This window comes from Triturus cristatus, chromosome 3_1 (assembly GCF_964204655.1).
Source record: "Triturus cristatus chromosome 3_1, aTriCri1.1, whole genome shotgun sequence".
Lineage (NCBI taxonomy): Eukaryota > Metazoa > Chordata > Amphibia > Caudata > Salamandridae > Triturus > Triturus cristatus.
Window position 1 is genome coordinate 209,426,783 of NC_140583.1, and position 20,737 is coordinate 209,447,519.

Here is a 20,737-nt window from a genome sequence, read left to right on the forward strand (position 1 = left end):
CAAATGATCTAAGAAGGGTGAGATGGCCGAAAATTGCCACTTGTGAAACCTCACGGGTTGCCATTAGAAAAATAATTAATAATACTTTGGCCACACTTAATCAGATGAAGTCTCAATGCTTGATTAAGGATAATATTCGGGATATTCACAATATGCTCTTTGCCGAACTTAAACCATTTTTTGTTAAGACCCATTCCCTCTCCGGTAAAGGCAAAGAGTTGAGTTCCCACACATGGTTCAATAAGGACTGTAGACTGGCCCAAAGTGCTTTGATTCAGGCCATTAAAACTGGCTCTCCACTCACGATACGAAAATGTAGATCTGTATATAAAACTGGCCAACTGAAGGCCAAGCAAAACTGGGATGAGGATCGCTGGAGGGATTTATATCAGGCTTGCCATGACCGTAACATGGTCCAATTTTGGCATCTTCTTAAATGGGGTAACTGCCCCTCGGATATTCGCCCCCCTAATCAAGTTGAGCCGCAACAGTGGGTTGCGTATTTCGAGGAACAGTTTAAGGTTGGTGATAGGATGGGTAATCATATCACCTGTCCATCTGGTGTTGAAAACCCTTTAGAATTTTCCCCCTGTGAAGTTAAGTTAGTGTTAAGATCCATTAAGAGTGGTAAGGCCCCGGGTCCAGATTGTATCCCTGCTGACTTATTTATTCAGGAACAAGATGTATGGATCCCGTACTTGACTTTGCTGGCAAATGCCCTCGCGGGTGGTGCTGCTGTCCCTGACTCGTGGCTTGGGGCAGAGATATTGCCGATCTATAAGAAAGGCGATCGCTCTGCCCCGGGCAACTATAGACCTATTAGTCTCATTGACGCAGTACAAAAAATTATAGCCCGTCTTGTACTGGGTCGTAATCAAATCTGGATGACTGATTTTGACGTGCTGTCCCCCCTTCAGGCGGGGTTTCGCTCACATATTGGGACCCTGGACCAAGCATTTAGGGTAGTACTCCTTTATTGGAAGGTAGTTGTTCTGGGGGGTGGCAAGCTTTATGCGGCCTTCGTGGACCTAAGGTCCGCATTTGACCTTGTGCCGAGGGACAAGCTATGGGAAGCACTCTTGGAGATGGGCATGCCAAAAGAATTGGTCTCCTTCCTGGTTACTATCCACGAAAACACGTATGCCCGTGTTCGCTGGGGCAAACCAGGGGAGGTGACGGACAAATTTAAAGTGTCTAAAGGTGTTCGCCAAGGGTGTGTGCTCGCTCCCACATTGTTTTCTTTATTCATTAATAGGGTTACAAACTATTTTACCAACACTCCTACTGATGCTCCCTCCCTGGCTGGAGTGAAGATTCCCCTACTCATGTTCGCAGATGACACCCTTTTGATCTCGAAGACGAGACAGGGTTTGCAATTAGCCCTGTCTCGCTTTGAGATCTTTTGTCGCGAACATGAGTTGGAAATAAATGTTGGGAAAACCAAGTTTATGGTTTTTCGCGGACCTCGGCGTATTAAGGCGCAGGTGTGTCTGGGTGGTGTCAGTTTGGACCAAACGGCTGTATTTTCCTACTTAGGGGTCACCTTCAGCGAGACATGCAGCTGGTCTTACCAGCTGGATCTTCTCGCTCTTAAACATGCCCAATTAGGTGGAGCTTTGCTGAAAGAGCACAAACACTCCCTAACAAAACCAATAGCTCCCTTAATGAAGATATATGGCTCCAAGATTCTGCCTGCCATTTTATATGGTGCTGAGATTTGGGGTTTTAGTAACCTGACCAAGTTGATGTCTGCCCAGAATAAATTTCGCCGGTCAGCTATTGGGCTTCCACAATCCACTCCGCGCATTCCCTTATTATACGATCTGGGAATCCAGCCTATAGAGGATTTGGCAGGGTATAGACCCTTGGCGTTTTGGCGCCGCCTGTGGACTACACCCGAACTATCGATCTATGCTAAAGCCCTCTTGGAGGTTAAAGGGCTGGAGGGTTCGCATAGGATACCCTGGTTGTCTGGTATTAAAACCTTGTTGACCGATCTTGGGATGGGTGACCTATGGGCTCACCCAGATACTGTGGTCTTTCCATCAAAAAATGTCCTATAGGATGCCTATTGGGGCTTTATCAAGAACAGGAGATATGCTTCCCTTATAGGGACCTCGATGACTGCTTCATTTCTAGTTTTTAAGGATGAGTCTGTCTACGAAAGTTACTGGGATACCATTTTGAAGTATTTTGATCGTAAACTGTATCACCAGTTTAGAGTGGGCGCCCTAACACTGCGAGGTCTCACCAAAAGCTGGAGTCCTCTTGGCAGCGATAAGTGCCCCTTCTGTGTAGATATGATTGAATCCATGGACCATTTCCTTTTCTGCTGCCCAACTTACCTACTACCTCGACGTGTTTGGCTTCGACCTGTTTGCAGACTAATGAGCATTCGCTCTGCACAGGTTGCTAGTAGAATCTTGAAAACAGATACAACAAAACCTGTAGCAATAGGTGTTGCCAAATTTATTAGCGGTTACAACAAACAAATGATGGACGGAATGCTGACAATGCAGACATTCTCCCCCAGTCAAGAGATCTGGGTTAAATCCATCATTCTTTTGCCCACTACGCCACCCCAGTTTAGACATGGCCATATGCAAATCAGTCTTGACCCTGTGCCTCATGGGAACAGTCCAGCCCGAACTGCCAAGCCATGTCTTCCCTGGACCGGAATCAAGCATCCTAGGACCGGTTTCTGGCTATCAGCCGTCATCAGCCAGGATAGCTTGACTCCAGTGGCGTAGTGAGCACGGGTCCCACGTCTGGGAATACCCATCCCACTTAGGGCGAAAAGCGTTACAACAAACAAATGATGGACGGAATGCTGACAATGCAGACATTCTCCCCCAGTCAAGAGATCTGGGTTAAATCCATCGTTCTTTTGCCCACTACGCCACCCCAGTTTAGACATGGTCATATGCCAATCAGTCTTGACCCTGTGCCTCATGGGAACAGTCCAGCCCGAACTGCCAAGCCATGTCTTCCCTGGACCGGAATCAAGCATCCTAGGACCGGTTCCTGGCTATCAGCCGTCATCAGCCAGGATAGCTTGACTCCAGTGGCGTAGTGAGCACGGGTCCCACGTCGTGGGTCCCTTGCTCTCCATGCCACTGGAATCAAGCTATCCTGGCTGAAGAGGGGTGAAACCCCGAAACCGGTCCTAGGATGCTTGTTTCCAGTCCAGGGAGGACCTGGCTTGGCAGTTCGGGCTGGACTGTTCCCATGAGGCACAGGGTCAAGACTGATTTGCATATGGCTGGGTTCAAACTGGAACGGCATGGTGAGCAAAAAAAGGATGGATTTAGGCCCAGATCTCTGTACTGGGTGGTTTTTCGGATGCGAGGGACTGTGGCGAGGGCGAGGTTGGCTGAGCGGAGGCTTCGGGTGGGGGTGTGGAAGCTGAGTCGGTTGTTGCGGTAGGTAGGTCCGGTGTCGTGCAGTGCTTTGTGTGCGTGGATCAGGAGCTTGAAGGTGATCCTTTTGTTGACGGGGAGCCAGTGCAGGCCTCTCGGGTGGAGTGTGATGTGGCTGCGGCGGGGGACGTCGAGGATGAGTCGGGCCGAGGCGTTCTGGATGCGTTGGAGTCGTCTCAGGAGCTTGTTTGTGGATCCTGAGTAGAGGGCGTTCCCGTAGTCGAGTCTGTTGGTGATGAGGGCCTGGGTAACATTTTTTCTCGTGTCGAGGGGGATCCATTTGAAGATCCTGCGGCACATATGGATGCTGTTGAAGCAGGACGCGGAGACGGCGTTGACTTGCCTGGTCATGGAGAGAGTGGAGTCGAGGATGACCCCCAGGTTGCGTGCGTGGTCCGTGGGTTCCGGGGCTGTGCCTAGTGACGTGGGCCACCAAGAGTCGTCCCAGGCTGATGGGGTGGGTCCGAGAATGAGGACCTCTGTCTTTTCTGAGTTCAGCTTCAGTCTGCTGTCCTTCATCCAGTCGGCTACGGCCTTCATTCCTCTGTGGAGGTTAGCTTTGGCGGTGTGGGGATCTTCGGTGAGGGATATGATCAGCTGGGTGTCGTCGGCGTAGGAGATGATGTTGAGGTTGTGCTGTCGTGCGAAGTGGGTGAGGGGGGCCATGTAGATATTGAACAGCAGCGGGCTGAGGGAGGATCCCTGTGGGACACCGCAGATGATCTCGGTGGTTTTGGAGTGGAAGGGTGGGAGGCGGACGCTCTGGGCTCTGCCGGAGAGGAAGGATGTGGTCCAGCCCAGGGCCTTCTCTTGGATACCGGCGTCATGGAGGCGTGCTGATTGGGTGCGGTGACAGATCGTGTCAAAGGCTGCTGATAGGTCCAGGAGGATGAGGGCGGCTGTTTCTCCTTTGTCCATCAGGGTCCGGATGTCGTCAGTGGCGGCGATGAGGGCGGTCTCAGTGCTGTGGTTGCTGCGAAAACCGGATTGGGAAGGGTCCAGGATGTTGTTAACTTCGAGGTAGCGGGTCAGCTGTTTGTTGACAATCTTCTCGGTCACTTTTGCCGGGAAAGGGAGCAGAAAGATGGACCAGAAGTTCTTGAGGTACTTGGGGTCCGCCTTGGGCTTCTTCAAAAGGGCGTTGATCTCGGCTTGCTTCCAGCTTTCTGGGAAGGTTGCTGTCTCGAAGGAACAGTTTTCCGGACGTGGGGCGCGATGGTTGCGCTGGCTTTGTTGAAGACGTGGTGAGGGCAGGGGTCCGATGGGGATCCGGAGTGGATGGAGTTCATGGTTTTGATGGTGTCTTTGTCGCGGACGCTGGACCAGACTGTCAGGCGACTGGTGCGAGTGGTAGTCGCAGGGGTGGTGGATTCGGTGGTGGGTGCGGGAGGGTCAGAGTTGAAGCTGTCGTGCATGTCTGTGATATTGCGGTGGAAGCAGGTGGCCAGGGAGTCGCACAGGTCTTGAGATGGCGGGATGTTGTTGGTGTTGGAGCTGGGGTTGGAGAGTTCTTTCACAATGCTGAAGAGCTCTTTGGTGTTGTGTGCGTTGTTGTCTAGGCGGTCCTTGAAGGCGGTCTTCTTGGCGATCCTGATGAGTTGGTGGTGTCTGCGGGTGGCGCTCTTGAGGGCTGTGTGGTTGTCTGGTGTTCGGTCGTGGAGCCATTTCTTCTCCAGCTTCCGAAAGGTGTGTTTGGAGACCCGGAGGTCCTCGGTGAACCAGGCGGCTTTCTTGTTGGTGTGGGTGGTAGTAGAGGTCTTGAGAGGGGCGAGGGTGTTGGCGCAGTCGTTGATCCACTGTGTGAGGTTGGTCACGGTGGTGTCTTGGTTGGTGGGTGGTCTCAGGGCGAGGGCGGAAGTCAGTTGGTCCTCGGTGACCTTGCCCCAGCAGCGGCGTGGTAGCTGTTGGGTGCGGTGGGTTTTCTGAAGGTGAAGTGGACGCATCTGTGGTCGGTCCAGTGTGGTTCGGTGGTGTGGTTGAAGGAGACGTGGGGGCTTGCGGAGAAGATGGGGTCGAGCGTGTGTCCAGCGGCGTGAGTAGGTGTCGTTACGAGCTGTTTGAGTCCGAGGTTTGCGAGATTGTCAATCAAGGCGGTGGAGTTGGCGTCTTTGTTGTTCTCGAGGTGGAAGTTCAGGTCCCCGAGGAGAATGTAGTCCCTGGAAGCGAGGGCGTGGGTGCTGATGAGGTCGGCGATGGTGTCACTGAACTGTGGGCGGGCTCCGGGAGGTCTGTAGATGAGAGTTCCTCTGAGGGTGGTGTTGGGGTCGGTGTGGATCTGGAAGTGCATGTGCTCAGCGGTGGTGAGGGTGTCATCGGTGTTCGTTGAGATTTTGATGGAGTCTTTGTGGATGATGACGAATCCTCCTCCCACTCCGTTGGTGCGGTCTCTGCGGGAGATCTTGTAGCCCTGTGGGATGCTATGGCAATGTCTGGTGCTGAAGTGGCGTTCGGCCAGGTCTCCGTCAGGAAGGCGACGTCGGGGGCGGTGGAGTCTAGGAGGTCCCAGAGTTCGATGGCGTGCTTGCGAGCGGAGCGGGTGTTGAGGAGGATGCAGCGGAGGTGGTTGGGTTCTCTGGCTGGTGGTGTGGAGGGTTGGATGCTGGTGAATCTGCAGTTCCGGCAGGTGAAAGGCCCCTGGGTGCGTTTCGGGGTGGCCCGGTAGCAGGGGTGGTCTCGTCTGGTGTTGAGTGCGTGGAGGGTGCTTGCGTCATAGTGCAGTCTGGCGTTGCGAGGGGTGCGGGGTCCAGGGGTTCTGGCGCTGGGTGCGGTCCAGGCGCGGACGGGCGCAGACGGGCTTGCCTTAGGCGCGCCCGCTTCACGGCCTCCATATGAGGGCAGAGGGAGGGAGGAGCAGCTGGGAGGTGGGAGCAGGGCGGCCAATGGGAGTGAAGGGGCGGGGCCGCAGGGGCTCAGCGGCGGGGGAAAACCCGGGGAAAAAACGGCGGGAGAGGGACAACAGAGCACAGGGGTACAGAAAGCAAAACACAGGGGCACAGAATGAAAAAACAAAGTGGCACAGAAAGCCAAGCGCAGGGGTACAGAATAAAAAAAAGAGCGAGCAGTCAGGCGGCAAAAGCGGCAACGGAGGTTCAACCCACAGGGGGCTGCGTGGTGGATGGGGGGAGCGACCTGCCTGGTGACAGGGTCAGAGGTCGCTATGCTCTGTTTAGCTAGCAAAATGGCCAGTGAGATAAATCTGATGGGCACTTTGTGTTGCTTCTGTTTCCGAAAAATACCTAGGGCACATGCTTCACAAGTATTCAAGCGTGTAAGCCCGGTGAGCTCTCCAAGTGATTTGTGAATCTTTTGCCAGTATGGTTGTATTGTGGAGCAGCTCCAGAACATATGATAACATTCTGCTTCTTGTGAGTGGCATCTAGGGCATAGGAACTGGATATCAGGATAAAATCTTTGGAGGCGTGCTGGCGTCAGATACGCCCTATGTAGAATATAGGCCAAGCACACATTTAACGTAACATTCCTTTAGCAGATATTTGTCAGGCTGCTGCTTGGTCAACACCCCACACATTCACCAAATATTACTGTGTAGTTATTCAAGCTCAACATCAGTGTTGGCCAGACAGTTCTTAAAAAATTGTTTCAGACATCTGCATCATCTGCTTGCTACCCAGCGATTACCAAAAGAACTCCTTTGCAATTCATGGAGAGCATTTGTATTTACAACCACAAAACCTGTGAAGAGAAAATGTTACCGTTACCATCTGACCTTACCATGTAGTGCTGTAGATTCACATGTGCCCAGCCTCCTCCCGGGAAGCAAGTAAAAGATATCTTCCACATTACCTACTACTCTAGCTTAGACACTTCACTTAGATTACTCACATGCAGAGTGCAGGAAAAAATCCAAGGTGAAGCCTTTGTCAAGGGCATTGTGGTCTAAGTTTGAAGTGACAATAGATCTTGTGACTCGAAAATAACTTGGAAATGTCCATGTCCAACACTTCATGGCAGATTATGCAAATCATGTGAATCTATAGGACTTCATGCTACGAACAGATTGTTACAGGGTACGTAACATTTCCTCCTGGATGGCATCTTCAATCTCTTCAAATATTATTCTGTCTTGTAGAAAGCAATTGTTATTGTTCAATTCCTTTCCTTTATATACCACGACCACTCTTCTACAATTTTGATGGCATTTCAGCAGCCATGACATAGGTGAATCTGCTCCCCAAAAGAAAAGTATATACTATGGTGGCATACAGTCTGAATGCCAGAGAGTAGTAAATATCTTTCTCGTGGGTACCATATATATAACAAGTCCCCCGGCTTATTAATGGTTTACAAAATATAAATGTTCGCTCTACTTTTAGATAATTCTCCCCAATTTTTCCTAGTATCTCCAGGTCCAGTAATCTGGCCATGTTGTAGTCCTCTCCTACAGCGAGTTCCCCTTCCTGGAAGATTACTGATTTTATCAGTTTTTTACATGGGTCTTCCAAATTTTGGCTTTAACTTGGTTGGGCCATACACCAAGGGTTAAGTAAAATCTCAACTGCTGAAGGTCTCCTCCCACCCTAGTAACTTCTGCTTTCTGAGGTGCGAATTTGTTTTCACTGCAGATATCTTAAACAAGACGGAAATGAATGCTGAATTTTAGTGGTAATGATACTGTGTATATGTGTATTTAAGCCTCCGTCTCTTTCATACATAACCTCCTGACTCCATTCTTCAGGAAATATGTCAGCTAGGATCATAAGTTTCACCTCCCTCGGGGCCTCAATTTACAGAGTGTAGTTCAAGTGAAGTTGCTTTGTCCAGTTTATGCAATGCTTTTTGCTTTCTTCTTTCCAGCTCAGATTCTCTCATCCATATCGGCATTCCTATTTCCTTCGGTCTGTTGAGCTTCTACCACACTGCAGATCCTTTCCACCACCACATTCATTATAGTCCTTTCTTCATTGATCGCGTCAGTCACTTCTTGCTGCATCATCTCAAATTCTTTGTGGTGTCTCCTTTGGTAGCTGCCATCTTTGTTACCCTTCTTTGTGTTTCTTGGTGTATCTTCATGTAAAGGTTAACCTCCTGCTCTGTGCAGCGGGGAGGTTCTTCTGCTGAAGGATATCAATTTCTCTTTTCGGTGTTTGGAGTGCCACTCAGTCCTACCTTAAAACTGCTCCACCAGACAGTTTTGTTCAGCTTTTCTCCAACGGCATGGTGAGCAAAAAAAGGATGGATTTAGGCCCAGATCTCTGTACTGGGGTGAATGTATGACATTGTTCTGCATTCTGTCCATCAATTGTTATTTTTGCATTGGTCACCCCGAGTGGGAAGGGTATGCCCAGACGTGGGTCCCTTACTCTCCATGCCACTGGAATCAAGCTATCCTGGCTGAAGAGGGGTGAAACCCCGAAACCGGTCATAGGATGCTTGTTTCCAGTCCAGGGAGGACCTGGCTTGGCAGTTCGGGCTGGACTGTTCCCATGATGCACAGGGTCAAGACTGATTTGCATATGGCTGGGTTCAAACTGGAACGGCATGGTGAGCAAAAAAAGGATGGATTTAGGCCCAGATCTCTGTACTGGGGTGAATGTATGACATTGTTCTGCATTCTGTCCATCAATTGTTGTTTTTGCATTGGTCACCCCGAGTGGGAAGGGTATGCCCAGACGTGGGTCCCTTGCTTTCCATGCCACTGGAATCAAGCTATCCTGGCTGAAGAGGGGTGAAACCCCGAAACCGGTCCTAGGATGCTTGTTTCCAGTCCAGGGAGGACCTGGCTTGGCAGTTCGGGCTGGACTGTTCCCATGAGGCACAGGGTCAAGACTGATTTGCATATGGCTGGGTTCAAACTGGAACGGCATGGTGAGCAAAAAAAGGATGGATTTAGGCCCAGATCTCTGTACTGGGGTGAATGTATGACATTGTTCTGCATTCTGTCCATCAATTGTTGTTTTTGCACAAATTTATTAGCTGGGCATGGATCCTTAGGGCACGGAAACTTAAGTCATGATTTGTGTTTATAAGGCTTTAGCTGTTATTATCAAGCACTATATTATGGACTATCAGGTTAATTGGTGTGTCCCTCACTGTATTTTATTATGTCAGTGACTACTTATGACTTATTAGCATATAATGTAATATTTTAAGCTTTTAGAAGTTTTATCTTGTATTGTAATATGAATTATTTTTATATGAATTGTTTTTAATATGTGTACAGTGTCTTTTATGATGTGAATCGAATAAAGACTAATTGACTGACTGACTTATATCAAAATCTCTCAAGATCAACTGGAAAAAATAATTCTTAAAAATATCGCTGAATCTGAGTCTTACATTAAATCTGGACATACTATGCAAAATAATTGGGGAATGCCAAACCACCCTTCTCTGGTACTTCATGTAAAGTGCTTAGCGCTAATCTGGCGACTTTGTTTTGCCAAATAAATGATGTAAACATAGACTCCACTTTCTTAAAAAAAGATGCTGTTAAATCAAATGGAGTGGCTGAAAAATGCTAACCATGGGAGAATCAACATTTCAATCAAGGATACGTGTCCTAAGATAGTTAGGGGAAGCGAGTTCCACCGTGTAAACATAGCTTGTATTCTTAAAAGTAAAACGGCATAGTTAAGATCATATAAATCCTCGATCTTTGGAGAATATATAATGCCCAAATACCTCTTCGGGTCATCGTTTACACAGGAAGCCATATCTGGGAGTAAACAGCACAGCATCCGAAATACAACCACATAAAATAATATCAGATTTCTTTCTATTAATTTTATAATCCCCTAACTTCCTGTATAGCACAAAATAATATCATCAGCATATAATGTTATCTTCCCCATCTGCGCAATGGGAGGACAAATATTGCCATTCTCCCTAATCGCAATTGCCAATGACTCTGGAAAAAAAGTGAACAAATTTGGTAATGGAAGGGCACTCCTGACGGGTGCCACGACTAACTTGTAATCTACACACTGCTGTAGCATTGACTATGATGCTAGCTTCAGCATTCAAATACATCTTTGATATCAACCCCGTGATCTGGTTAGGGACTCCGAATTTGGCTAGAATACTAAAAAGCATTTTTCAGACCACAAGGGCAAATGCCTACTCTGTATCTAGAAGGAGAACTATGGCCAATGTATTATTAACTGAAAAATAGTCCAACGCCTCAGATGAGTAGTGAGTATTTGTACCTAGTTGACGTGCATTTATAGTTTACAATAAAGTGCATTAGGATACATTTGGTTGGATTGCATTCCTCTCAGTTTACATTGTGGTACAGTGCTATCCACACATTAATTAGACTGGCATCCTGGCAACATTAAGGCCTGATGCTAAGTGATTGCCATATAGAACTGGGGTGCGAAACTGTGGGAATATTCATGGAATTCTGGGTACTGACGTCAGATGAGGTATCCGAGCGATATGTGCCTCGCAAATCGGTATATCTGTGTGCTACTAGAGATAAGGAGGAAAATGTGGTCGGTCCTGCTCCGACATCTGGCCTTCGGGTGTGATGTGATGCGTGATGCTAAAAACAATCTACGTTATGTGCGCGCTGCGGGAGGAGATCCGGTATGTGCATTTGCAGTCCGAACTTGTGATTGTGGGGTCATCAGAGAGTGCGGGTCGCCATCTGTGTTATCACGGGGCAGTGACCGTTTGAATTGGTGCAGTAATAGGGTCCACTCCATGGAAGTGGGGTGCTTACGTATCCCTTTCACCTCTTCCTCTCGTAATGTTTCTTCCTCTGCTGCTGCCCATTTGTGTACCGCTCCCACCCATGCCGCAATCGGAGGGCCTGTGGGGGATCGCCAGTGCATGGCTATCAATCAATCAATCAATCAATCACTGCATTTGTAAAGCGCGCTACATACCCGAGAGGGTCTCAAGGCGCTGTGGGGGGGAGGGGGGGGGTGCTACTGGTCGAAGAGCCAGGTCTTGAGGAGTCTTCTTAAGGCCAGCAGGTCCTGGGTCTGTCGTAGGATGGTGGGGAGAGTGTTCCAGGTCTTGGCGGCGAGGTAGTAGAAGGATCTGCCGCCGGCGGTGGTTTTTCGGATGCGAGGGACTGTGGCGAGGGCGAGGTTGGCTGAGCGGAGGCTTCGGGTGGGGGTGTGGAAGCTGAGTCGGTTGTTGCGGTAGGTAGGTCCGGTGTCGTGCAGTGCTTTGTGTGCGTGGATCAGGAGCTTGAAGGTGATCCTTTTGTTGACGGGGAGCCAGTGCAGGCCTCTCGGGTGGAGTGTGATGTGGCTGCGGCGGGGGACGTAAAGGATGAGTCGGGCCGAGGCGTTCTGGATGCGTTGGAGTCGTCTCAGGAGCTTGTTTGTAGATCCTGAGTAGAGGGCGTTCCCGTAGTCGAGTCTGTTGGTGATGAGGGCCTGGGTAACATTTTTTCTCGTGTCGAGGGGGATCCATTTGAAGATCCTGCGGCACATATGGATGCTGTTGAAGCAGGACGCGGAGACGGCGTTGACTTGCCTGGTCATGGAGAGAGTGGAGTCGAGGATGACCCCCAGGTTGCGTGCGTGGTCCGTGGGTTCCGGGGCTGTGCCTAGTGACTTGGGCCACCAAGAGTCGTCCCAGGCTGATGGGGTGGGTCCGAGAATGAGGACCTCTGTCTTTTCTGAGTTCAGCTTCAGTCTGCTGTCCTTCATCCAGTCGGCTACGGCCTTCATTCCTCTGTGGAGGTTAGCTTTGGCGGTGTGGGGATCTTCGGTGAGGGATATGATCAGCTGGGTGTCGTCGGCGTAGGAGATGATGTTGAGGTTGTGCTGTCGTGCGACGTGGGCGAGGGGGGCCATGTAGATATTGAACAGCAGCGGGCTGAGGGAGGATCCCTGTGGGACACCGCAGATGATCTCGGTGGTTTTGGAGTGGAAGGGTGGGAGGCGGACGCTCTGGGCTCTGCCGGAGAGGAAGGATGTGGTCCAGCCCAGGGCCTTCTCTTGGATACCGGCGTCATGGAGGCGTGCTGATTGGGTGCGGTGGCAGATCGTGTCAAAGGCTGCTGATAGGTCCAGGAGGATGAGGGCGGCTGTTTCTCCTTTGTCCATCAGGGTCCGGATGTCGTCAGTGGCGGCGATGAGGGCGGTCTCGGTGCTGTGGTTGCTGCGAAAACCGGATTGGAAAGGGTCCAGGATGTTGTTAACTTCGAGGTAGCGGGTCAGCTGTTTGTTGACAATCTTCTCGGTCACTTTTGCCAGGAAAGGGAGCAGGAAGATGGACCGGAAGTTCTTGAGGTACTTGGGGTCCGCCTTGGGCTTCTTCAAAAGGGCGTTGATCTCGGCTTGCTTCCAGCTTTCTGGGAAGGTTGCTGTCTCGAAGGAACAGTTTTCCGGAGGTGGGGCGCGATGGTTGCGCTGGCTTTGTTGAAGACGTGGTGAGGGCAGGGGTCCGATGGAGATCTGGAGTGGATGGAGTTCATGGTTTTGATGGTGTCTTCGTCGCGGACGCTGGACCAGACGGTCAGGCGACTGGTGTGAGTGGTAGTCGCAGGGGTGGTGGATTCGGTGGTGGGTGCGGGAGGGTCGGAGTTGAAGCTGTCGTGGATGTCTGTGATCTTGCGGTGGAAGAAGGTGGCCAGGGAGTCGCACAGGTCTTGAGATGGCGGGATGTTGTTGGTGTTGGAGCTGGGGTTGGAGAGTTCTTTCACAATGCTGAAGAGCTCTTTGGTGTTGTGTGCGTTGTTGTCTAGGCGGTCCTTGAAGGCGGTCTTCTTGGCGATCCTGATGAGTTGGTGGTGTCTGCGGGTGGCGCTCTTGAGGGCTGTGTGGTTGTCTGGTGTTCGGTCGTGGAGCCATTTCTTCTCCAGCTTCCGACAGGTGTGTTTGGAGACCCGGAGGTCCTCGGTGAACCAGGCGGCTTTCTTGTTGGTGTGGGTGGTAGTAGAGGTCTTGAGAGGGGCGGAGGTGTTGGCGCAGTCGTTGATCCACTGTGTGAGGTTGGTCACGGTGGTGTCTTGGTTGGTGGGGTCGGTGGGTGGTCTTAGGGCGAGGGCGGTAGTCAGTTGGTCCTCGGTGACCTTGCCCCAGTAGCGGCGTGGTAGCTGTTGGGTGCGGTGGTGTGTGGTGGGTTTTCTGAAGGTGAAGTGGACGCATCTGTGGTCGGTCCAGTGTGGTTCGGTGGTGTGGTTGAAGGAGACGTGGGGGCTTGCGGAGAAGATGGGGTCGAGCGTGTGTCCAGCGGCGTGAGTAGGTGTCGTTACGAGCTGTTTGAGTCCGAGGTTGGCGAGATTGTCAATCAGGGAGGTGGAGTTGGCGTCTTTGTTGTTCTCGAGGTGGAAGTTCAGGTCCCCGAGGAGAATGTAGTCCCTGGAAGCGAGGGCGTGGGTGCTGATGAGGTCGGCGATGGTGTCACTGAACTGTGGGCGGGCTCCGGGAGGTCTGTAGATGAGAGTTCCTCTGAGGGTGGTGTTGGGGTCGGTGTGGATCTGGAAGTGCATGTGTTCAGCGGTGGTGAGGGTGTCATCGGTGTTCGTTGAGATTTTGATGGAGTCTTTGTGGATGATGACGAATCCTCCTCCCACTCCGTTGGTGCGGTCTCTGCGGGAGATCTTGTAGCCCTGTGGGATGCTATGGCAATGTCTGGTGCTGAAGTGGCGTTCGGCCAGGTCTCCGTCAGGAAGGCGACGTCGGGGGCGGTGGAGTCTAGGAGGTCCCAGAGTTCGATGGCGTGCTTGCGAGCGGAGCGGGTGTTGAGGAGGATGCAGCGGAGGTGGTTGGGTTCTCTGGCTGGTGGTGTGGAGGGTTGGATGCTGGTGAATCTGCAGTTCCGGCAGGTGAAAGGCCCCTGGGTGCGTTTCGGGGTGGCCCGGTAGCAGGGGTGGTCTCGTCTGGTGTTGAGTGCGTGGAGGGTGCTTGCGTCGTAGTGCAGTCTGGCGTTGCGAGGGGTGCGGGGTCCAGGGGTTCTGGCGCTGGGTGCGGTCCAGGCGCGGACGGGCGCAGACGGGCTTGCCTTAGGCGCGCCCGCTTCGTGGCCTCCATATGAGGGCAGAGGGAGGGAGGAGCAGCTGGGAGGTGGGAGCAGGGCGGCCAATGGGAGTGAAGGGGCGGGGCCGCAGGGGCTCAGCAGCGGGGGAAAACCCGGGGAAAAAACGGCGGGAGAGGGACAACAGAGCACAGGGGTACAGAAAGCAAAACACAGGGGCACAGAATGAAAAAACAAAGTGGCACAGAAAGCCAAGCGCAGGGGTACAGAATAAAAAAAAAGAGCGAGCAGTCAGGCGGCAAAAGCGGCAACGGAGGTTCAACCCACAGGGGGCTGCGTGGCGGATGGGGGGAGCGACCTGCCTGGTGACAGTGTCAGAGGTCGCTATGCTCTGTTTAGCTAGCAAAATGGCCAGTGAGATAAAGCTGATGGGCACTTTGTGTTGCTTCTGTTTCCGAAAAATACCTAGGGCACATGCTTCCCAAGTATTCAAGCGTGTAAGCCCGGTGAGCTCTCCAAGTGATTTGTGAATCTTTTGCCAGTATGGTTGTATTGTGGAGCAGCTCCAGAACATATGATAACATTCTGCTTCTTGTGAGTGGCATCTAGGGCATAGGAACTGGGTATCAGGATAAAATCTTTGGAGGCGTGCTGGCGTCAGATACGCCCTATGTAGAATATAGGCCAAGCACACATTTAACGTAACATTCCTTTAGCAGATATTTGTCAGGCTGCTGCTTGGTCAACACCCCACACATTCACCGAATATTACTGTGTAGTTATTCAAGCTCAACATCAGTGTTGGCCAGACAGTTCTTACAAAATTGTTTCAGACATCTGCATCATCTGCTTGCTACCCAGCGATTACCAAAATAACTCCTTTGCAATTCATGGAGAGCATTTGTATTTACAACCACAAAACCTGTGAAGAGAAAATGTTACCGTTACCATCTGACCTTACCATGTAGTGCTGTAGATTCACATGTGCCCAGCCTCCTCCCGGGAAGCAAGTAAAAGATATCTTCCACATTACCTACTACTCTAGCTTAGACACTTCACTTAGATTACTCACATGCAGAGTGCAGGAAAAAATCCAAGGTGAAGCCTTTGTCAAGGGCATTGTGGTCTAAGTTTGAAGTGACAATAGATCTTGTGACTCGAAAATAACTTGGAAATGTCCATGTCCAACACTTCATGGCAGATTATGCAAATCATGTGAATCTATAGGACTTCATGCTACGAACAGATTGTTACAGGGTACGTAACATTTCCTCCTGGATGGCATCTTCAATCTCTTCAAATATTATTCTGTCTTGTAGAAAGCAATTGTTATTGTTCCATTCCTTTCCTTTATATACCAAGACCACTCTTCTACAATTTTGATGGCATTTCAGCAGCCATGACATAGGTGAATCTGCTCCCCAAAAGAAAAGTATATACTATGGTGGCATACAGTCTGAATGCCAGAGAGTAGTAAATATCTTTCTCGTGGGTACCATATATATAACAAGTCCCCCCGCTTATTAATGGTTTACAAAATATAAATGTTCACTCTACTTTTAGATAATTCTCCCCAATTTTTCCTAGTATCTCCAGGTCCAGTAATCTGGCCATGTTGTAGTCCTCTCCTACAGCGAGTTCCCCTTCCTGGAAGATTACTGATTTTATCAGTTTTTTACATGGGTCTTCCAAATTTTGGCTTTAACTTGGTTGGGCCATACTCCAAGGGTTAAGTAAAATCTCAACTGCTGAAGGTCTCCTCCCACTCTAGTAACTTCTGCTTTCTGAGGTGCGAATTTGTTTTCACTGCAGATATCTTAAACAAGACGGAAATGAATGCTGAATTTTAGTGGTAATGATACTGTGTATATGTGTATTTAAGCCTCCGTCTCTTTCATACATAACCTCCTGACTCCATTCTTCAGAAATATGTCCGCTATGATCATAAGTTTCACCTCCCTCGGGGCCTCAATTTACAGAGTGTAGTTCAAGTGAAGTTGCTTTGTCCAGTTTATGCAATGCTTTTTGCTTTCTTCTTTCCAGCTCAGATTCTCTCATCCATATCGGCATTCCTATTTCCTTCGGTCTGTTGAGCTTCTACCACACTGCAGATCCTTTCCACCACCACATTCATTAGAGTCCTAACTTCATTGATCGCGTCAGTCACTTCTTGCTGCATCATCTCAAATTCTTTGTGGTGTCTCCTTTGGTAGCTGCCATCTTTGTTACCCTTCTTTGTGTTTCTTGGTGTATCTTCATGTAAAGGTTAACCTTCTGCTCTGTGCAGCGGGGAGGTTCTTCTGATGAAGGATATCAATTTCTCTTTTCGGTGTTTGGAGTGCCACTCAGTCCTACCTTAAAACTGCTCCACCAGACAGTTTTGTTCAGCTTTTCTCCAACTTGTAGCTATGCATCTACAGACCATGTTGTCATAGTATTAGTCACTTCAGTCCCTTCCTACAAACTCAGGATTGTCGTAATCACACTAGTAAACATCCTCAGACTGCCCTCCGCACAAGCAACGCCCTCCTCTTTTCAAGCACTCTGTCCCTAAAATTAATTGTGATAGACCTTCCTAGTGTACAACTGTAACTTCACAAAGTCACTAATTTATTTCCCCTCTGTGGTCGCTGGCATATTAATGATTTCCACCTTTTTATTTTCTCCTTTTATTCGTTTCATTATTTCCTTTTCTTCATGTTTTTATTTATATTTAATTTTCCTCACTTTCCAATTTAAACTTGTCTCGCTAGACAGTGGCTTCACATCTGCCCCTACAGTAAAAGGTTGGATATCAGGCATGTCAACTCCATACTTTGTAGGAGGTACACTGCCTGGTCCCCTGGCCACCTCACAGCTGGGTCTGTCTCAATTAATTCCGAGTGTCCCCAGTTTATAAAGTATCTTTGAAGAACTCACTCCTGCAAAGCTCACATGGAAGTGTAGGTATATGCAGCCCACCTCTGCGGAAGGATTTACTCTGCCTGCAGCCCTTTAATGTATTGCCACCTTACTTCTGTGGCCACGAAGTATCCTCAGACCCTGAGGGGCAGCTGACTCCCTAGAAGTAGAGAGTGGTTGCTGGTCTACATTGGCCTGGTTTACCACTCTCTCTTGAATCACACCCTTGGCTGTATGCGTAGGTATTTTTAGAGAGCGCTGAACAAGGACAGGATCCCCGAGTTACAATTCAGGATCTTTTACAGTAAAGAAAGGTATTGAGGGGCGGTGAATCCGATTTTGTGGACACGTAGAGCCAGATTTATCATTGGATTGTGTTGCCCTTGCATCAAGCATGGGGTCGCAAGGGTAACACAACTCTCAAGTCAGTCCGTTTACCAAGCAGCGCAAGGCCACTTTGCGTGGCCCTGCATTGCTTGGTATATCTGGAGTAACGCAAGGCAGCGCAAGTCGCTGCCTTGAGGTACTATGCCCTCGGAAGGCTTTCCATGGATTTGAGCACATTCCCAGATCTACCAAGACCAGTAAACCTGGAAATGCCTCAAAATGCTACCTGATAGAGGCGCAACAAGGGGAAATTTGTTTATTTCATTGCATTTTGCATAACACTTAGAAAGAGGAAAATGCCTCCGAGGATTGTTTTTGTGCAGCAAGGTGTCCTGCACAAAAACAATCCGGCATGGCATCGCAGGCTCCCTTGCACCATGACCTCTGTTGGGGCTAGGCTGCACTGAGTGCACTAAAACCAGGAGAGAACAGGAATGCGGCATATCTTGATAGATATGGTGCCTTTCTGCCCTGTCCTTTTCACGCAGCCCAGCAGGAAGAAGGGGTGGGGGCTGCAGCCGGAAGACCGTCCACGTTACTGGCTGGGACCTCAATACTGTGAGGGATGCTGCATATTTACTGAATAGGCGTCTTGTTTAAAGGGCCAGCTCAGGAAAGTGTTTTGGTTTGGAGAGCCCTCCAAAGCCAGAGCTTGTTTGATCAGAATAAAAAAATAAAAGAAATCCCCCTTGCCAGGAAGTTTTCTCCATGCGAGGGGTGGGGGCATTCCCCGTTGTCTTTGCCTGGCAGGGAAAATCACTGACGGTCGCTCTTGGCGGCCTTTTTCCAGGCAGGCCGCCAAGTCAGCGTTTTACACTGGCAGAGCCAGCAGAGGCTCTGCTAGTGTAGTCCTGGTGCTACTGAGCAGGGAAACTACCCATGTGGCTGGGCAGGAGCCCTGCCAAACTCCATGTGAAGCCCTTAGTCACTTATACAGCTTGGGTTGTTCCTTCGGAATGCACTCAAATGTTCTCAGTATTGTTACTATAAATAAATGAATCATGCATGGGCGAGAATAATTCTAGAAATTAAGTTCTCTATTAATTAAAACTCATGTTTTGCATTCTTTGTCTCCTTGCTTCTAGTGTTGGATCTGGGCATTATACCGCATACGCCACTCATGAAGGCCGGTGGTTCCACTTCAATGATAGCACTGTAACTCTCACAGAGGAAGAGACTGTGGTGAAAGCCAAGGCCTACATCTTGTTCTACGTCGAACACCAGGCAAAATCTGCAATGGATAAACTTTAATATGCTCCCTCCCTGACCAAGCGTACAAGACGAAGGAAGACGCATCACTTCTTACACAAACACTTGATCCAAGACAATTCATTTCATTGTGCACTTTTCAGAGTTTTGTCGATATCCATTGCATATTACATGTTGAACATGGACATAAGTAAACTTTTTTATTAGGTATACCAGAAAACCTCAGCAAATGTTTGGTTTGCTCATATTTGAGTTTGTAAACGTGTGGTTGTCAGTCCTTACCATATGCACATTTACATTAGCAAACCATTTTTTTGTGTTGCGTCTCTATCATGCGAAGGGAATTCTCCAAATTATGAATAGCAAAAAGAACTTGATGCTGCTTCGTCATAGCTGTTCTATAAAGGACTTGCTGGAGTTTCCTCCATTATGGGTTGGCCGACTGATTGTTGTGCCTGTTAATGCTATGTAGGCAACACAGGAAGAATCATGAATGATAATTCTCTCTGGCCTAAGATCTTGTGACGTGGCCTTGTACCGTAAGTTATGAATCCAGCATTTGCTGCCTTGCAGGTTCTTGATAGTTGTCCTTACAAAAACCTTCTTTCAGTGGTGTCAGCCTGGCAAACTACTTGCCCAATCTAACATGCTTAGAAATGGTGGGACCCGGTGGCAGTAAATTTCTAAGCCAGGGCTTTCACTCAAGTGCTCACTGAAGAATATTAATGTCAAGAAAGCCCTTCAGCTAGCAATGTACGTTTGTTACTGGTGCTTTGTTTGTACTGTTGTCACAAAGTGCATGTGTTAGTTCTTTTGTTTTTAGTTGGAGAAGCAACTTGGCTATGGTGATGGAACTGTGCAAGCGCAGGTTCCCACTGCCAGCCCGTTTTCTTGTATTTGCTTTCCCTCTGCAATCATTTCCACAATTTGCGTCCAGTTTTAGAAACTAATGCTGCATTCATCGATTTGAGGAACCCACCTTTCAGGTGGTATACGATCATGCTGCATGCCCAGGTATTACCAATTAAAAAAGATTCGCACTGGGCAAGTGTAACTTCGACTGAATCTGAACCCCTTTTCAGATCTAGCATAAATAATCGATTTGTGAAAGGAGGAAAATCTCAGTGTTAAGTGAGTATTCAGAGGTTTCCATGCAGATACTTCTAGTTCCACATAGGGTTAATAAAGGTGCTGCTAATTCTTTAGAATTCATATTTTTTTAGACCAAACCAGGAACGTAGATCTTAGAACCTATTGGTTTGTATGAAATTGCAAACAATTTAAAAAGTGATAGACAATTACTTAAAGTTTGAAATATAAAACCTACTTTGAATAAACCAGTTATGTGTAATCTTTGTGTTTCGTTGTTTATTTGAATGGTTTGAACATGTTTTGAACAGTAGTTGGGACAACGGTAAGCCTTAATTCCGCCATCTTTCAAGCAGACACTCCTGTGTCTGAGGTGGTGCACTGTATAGACCTTTTGGCTAGACCTTCTAAGAAAAAAATTGAAAACCATACATAAAGACCATTTATAGGTGACACATAGTATTAAGTACCGGACTTGGGTCCTCTCTTAATAATCTGCATTGAAACTAGTAAAGATTATAAAAGGTGATGGATAAATCTAAGCTGATACTTAGATAAACATTTGGACGTTTTAGGTCAATGACAAAAATAGTTGGTTTGGTTGAGGAACTGTCCTGAAAGTTGAACAAATTATGTATAGGGTTGCAGTTATTCACTGCTAATTGGGAGAATTTTGAGAATCAAGTCAGGGGTGAGGTTCAATGTAAGGGAAAGGGCCAGAGATTTGAGGCAGCTAGAGAGAGGTGATGAAATTTGGAACCAAAAGGACAGGTAATCCAAAGGAGGGGCCTTATTCAAAACAAGCTTTATCATTGTAATTTTATAGTGCAGAG

General features: G+C 48.8%; 1 protein-coding gene across 3 annotated transcripts in view; it reads left to right on the forward strand.

The window, feature by feature from the left end:
• Positions 1–20,166, forward strand: part of USP3 (ubiquitin specific peptidase 3) — a 290,965-nt gene extending 270,799 nt beyond the window's left edge. For all 3 annotated transcript variants that reach the window (XM_085643678.1, XM_085643679.1, XM_085643680.1), the window contains one exon: positions 18,692–20,166. In XM_085643678.1, the coding sequence (XP_085499804.1) occupies positions 18,692–18,857 (166 nt within the window). In that variant the 3' untranslated portion in view covers positions 18,858–20,166. The remainder of the gene's footprint in view (positions 1–18,691) is intronic.
• Positions 20,167–20,737: the final 571 nt, after the last annotated feature.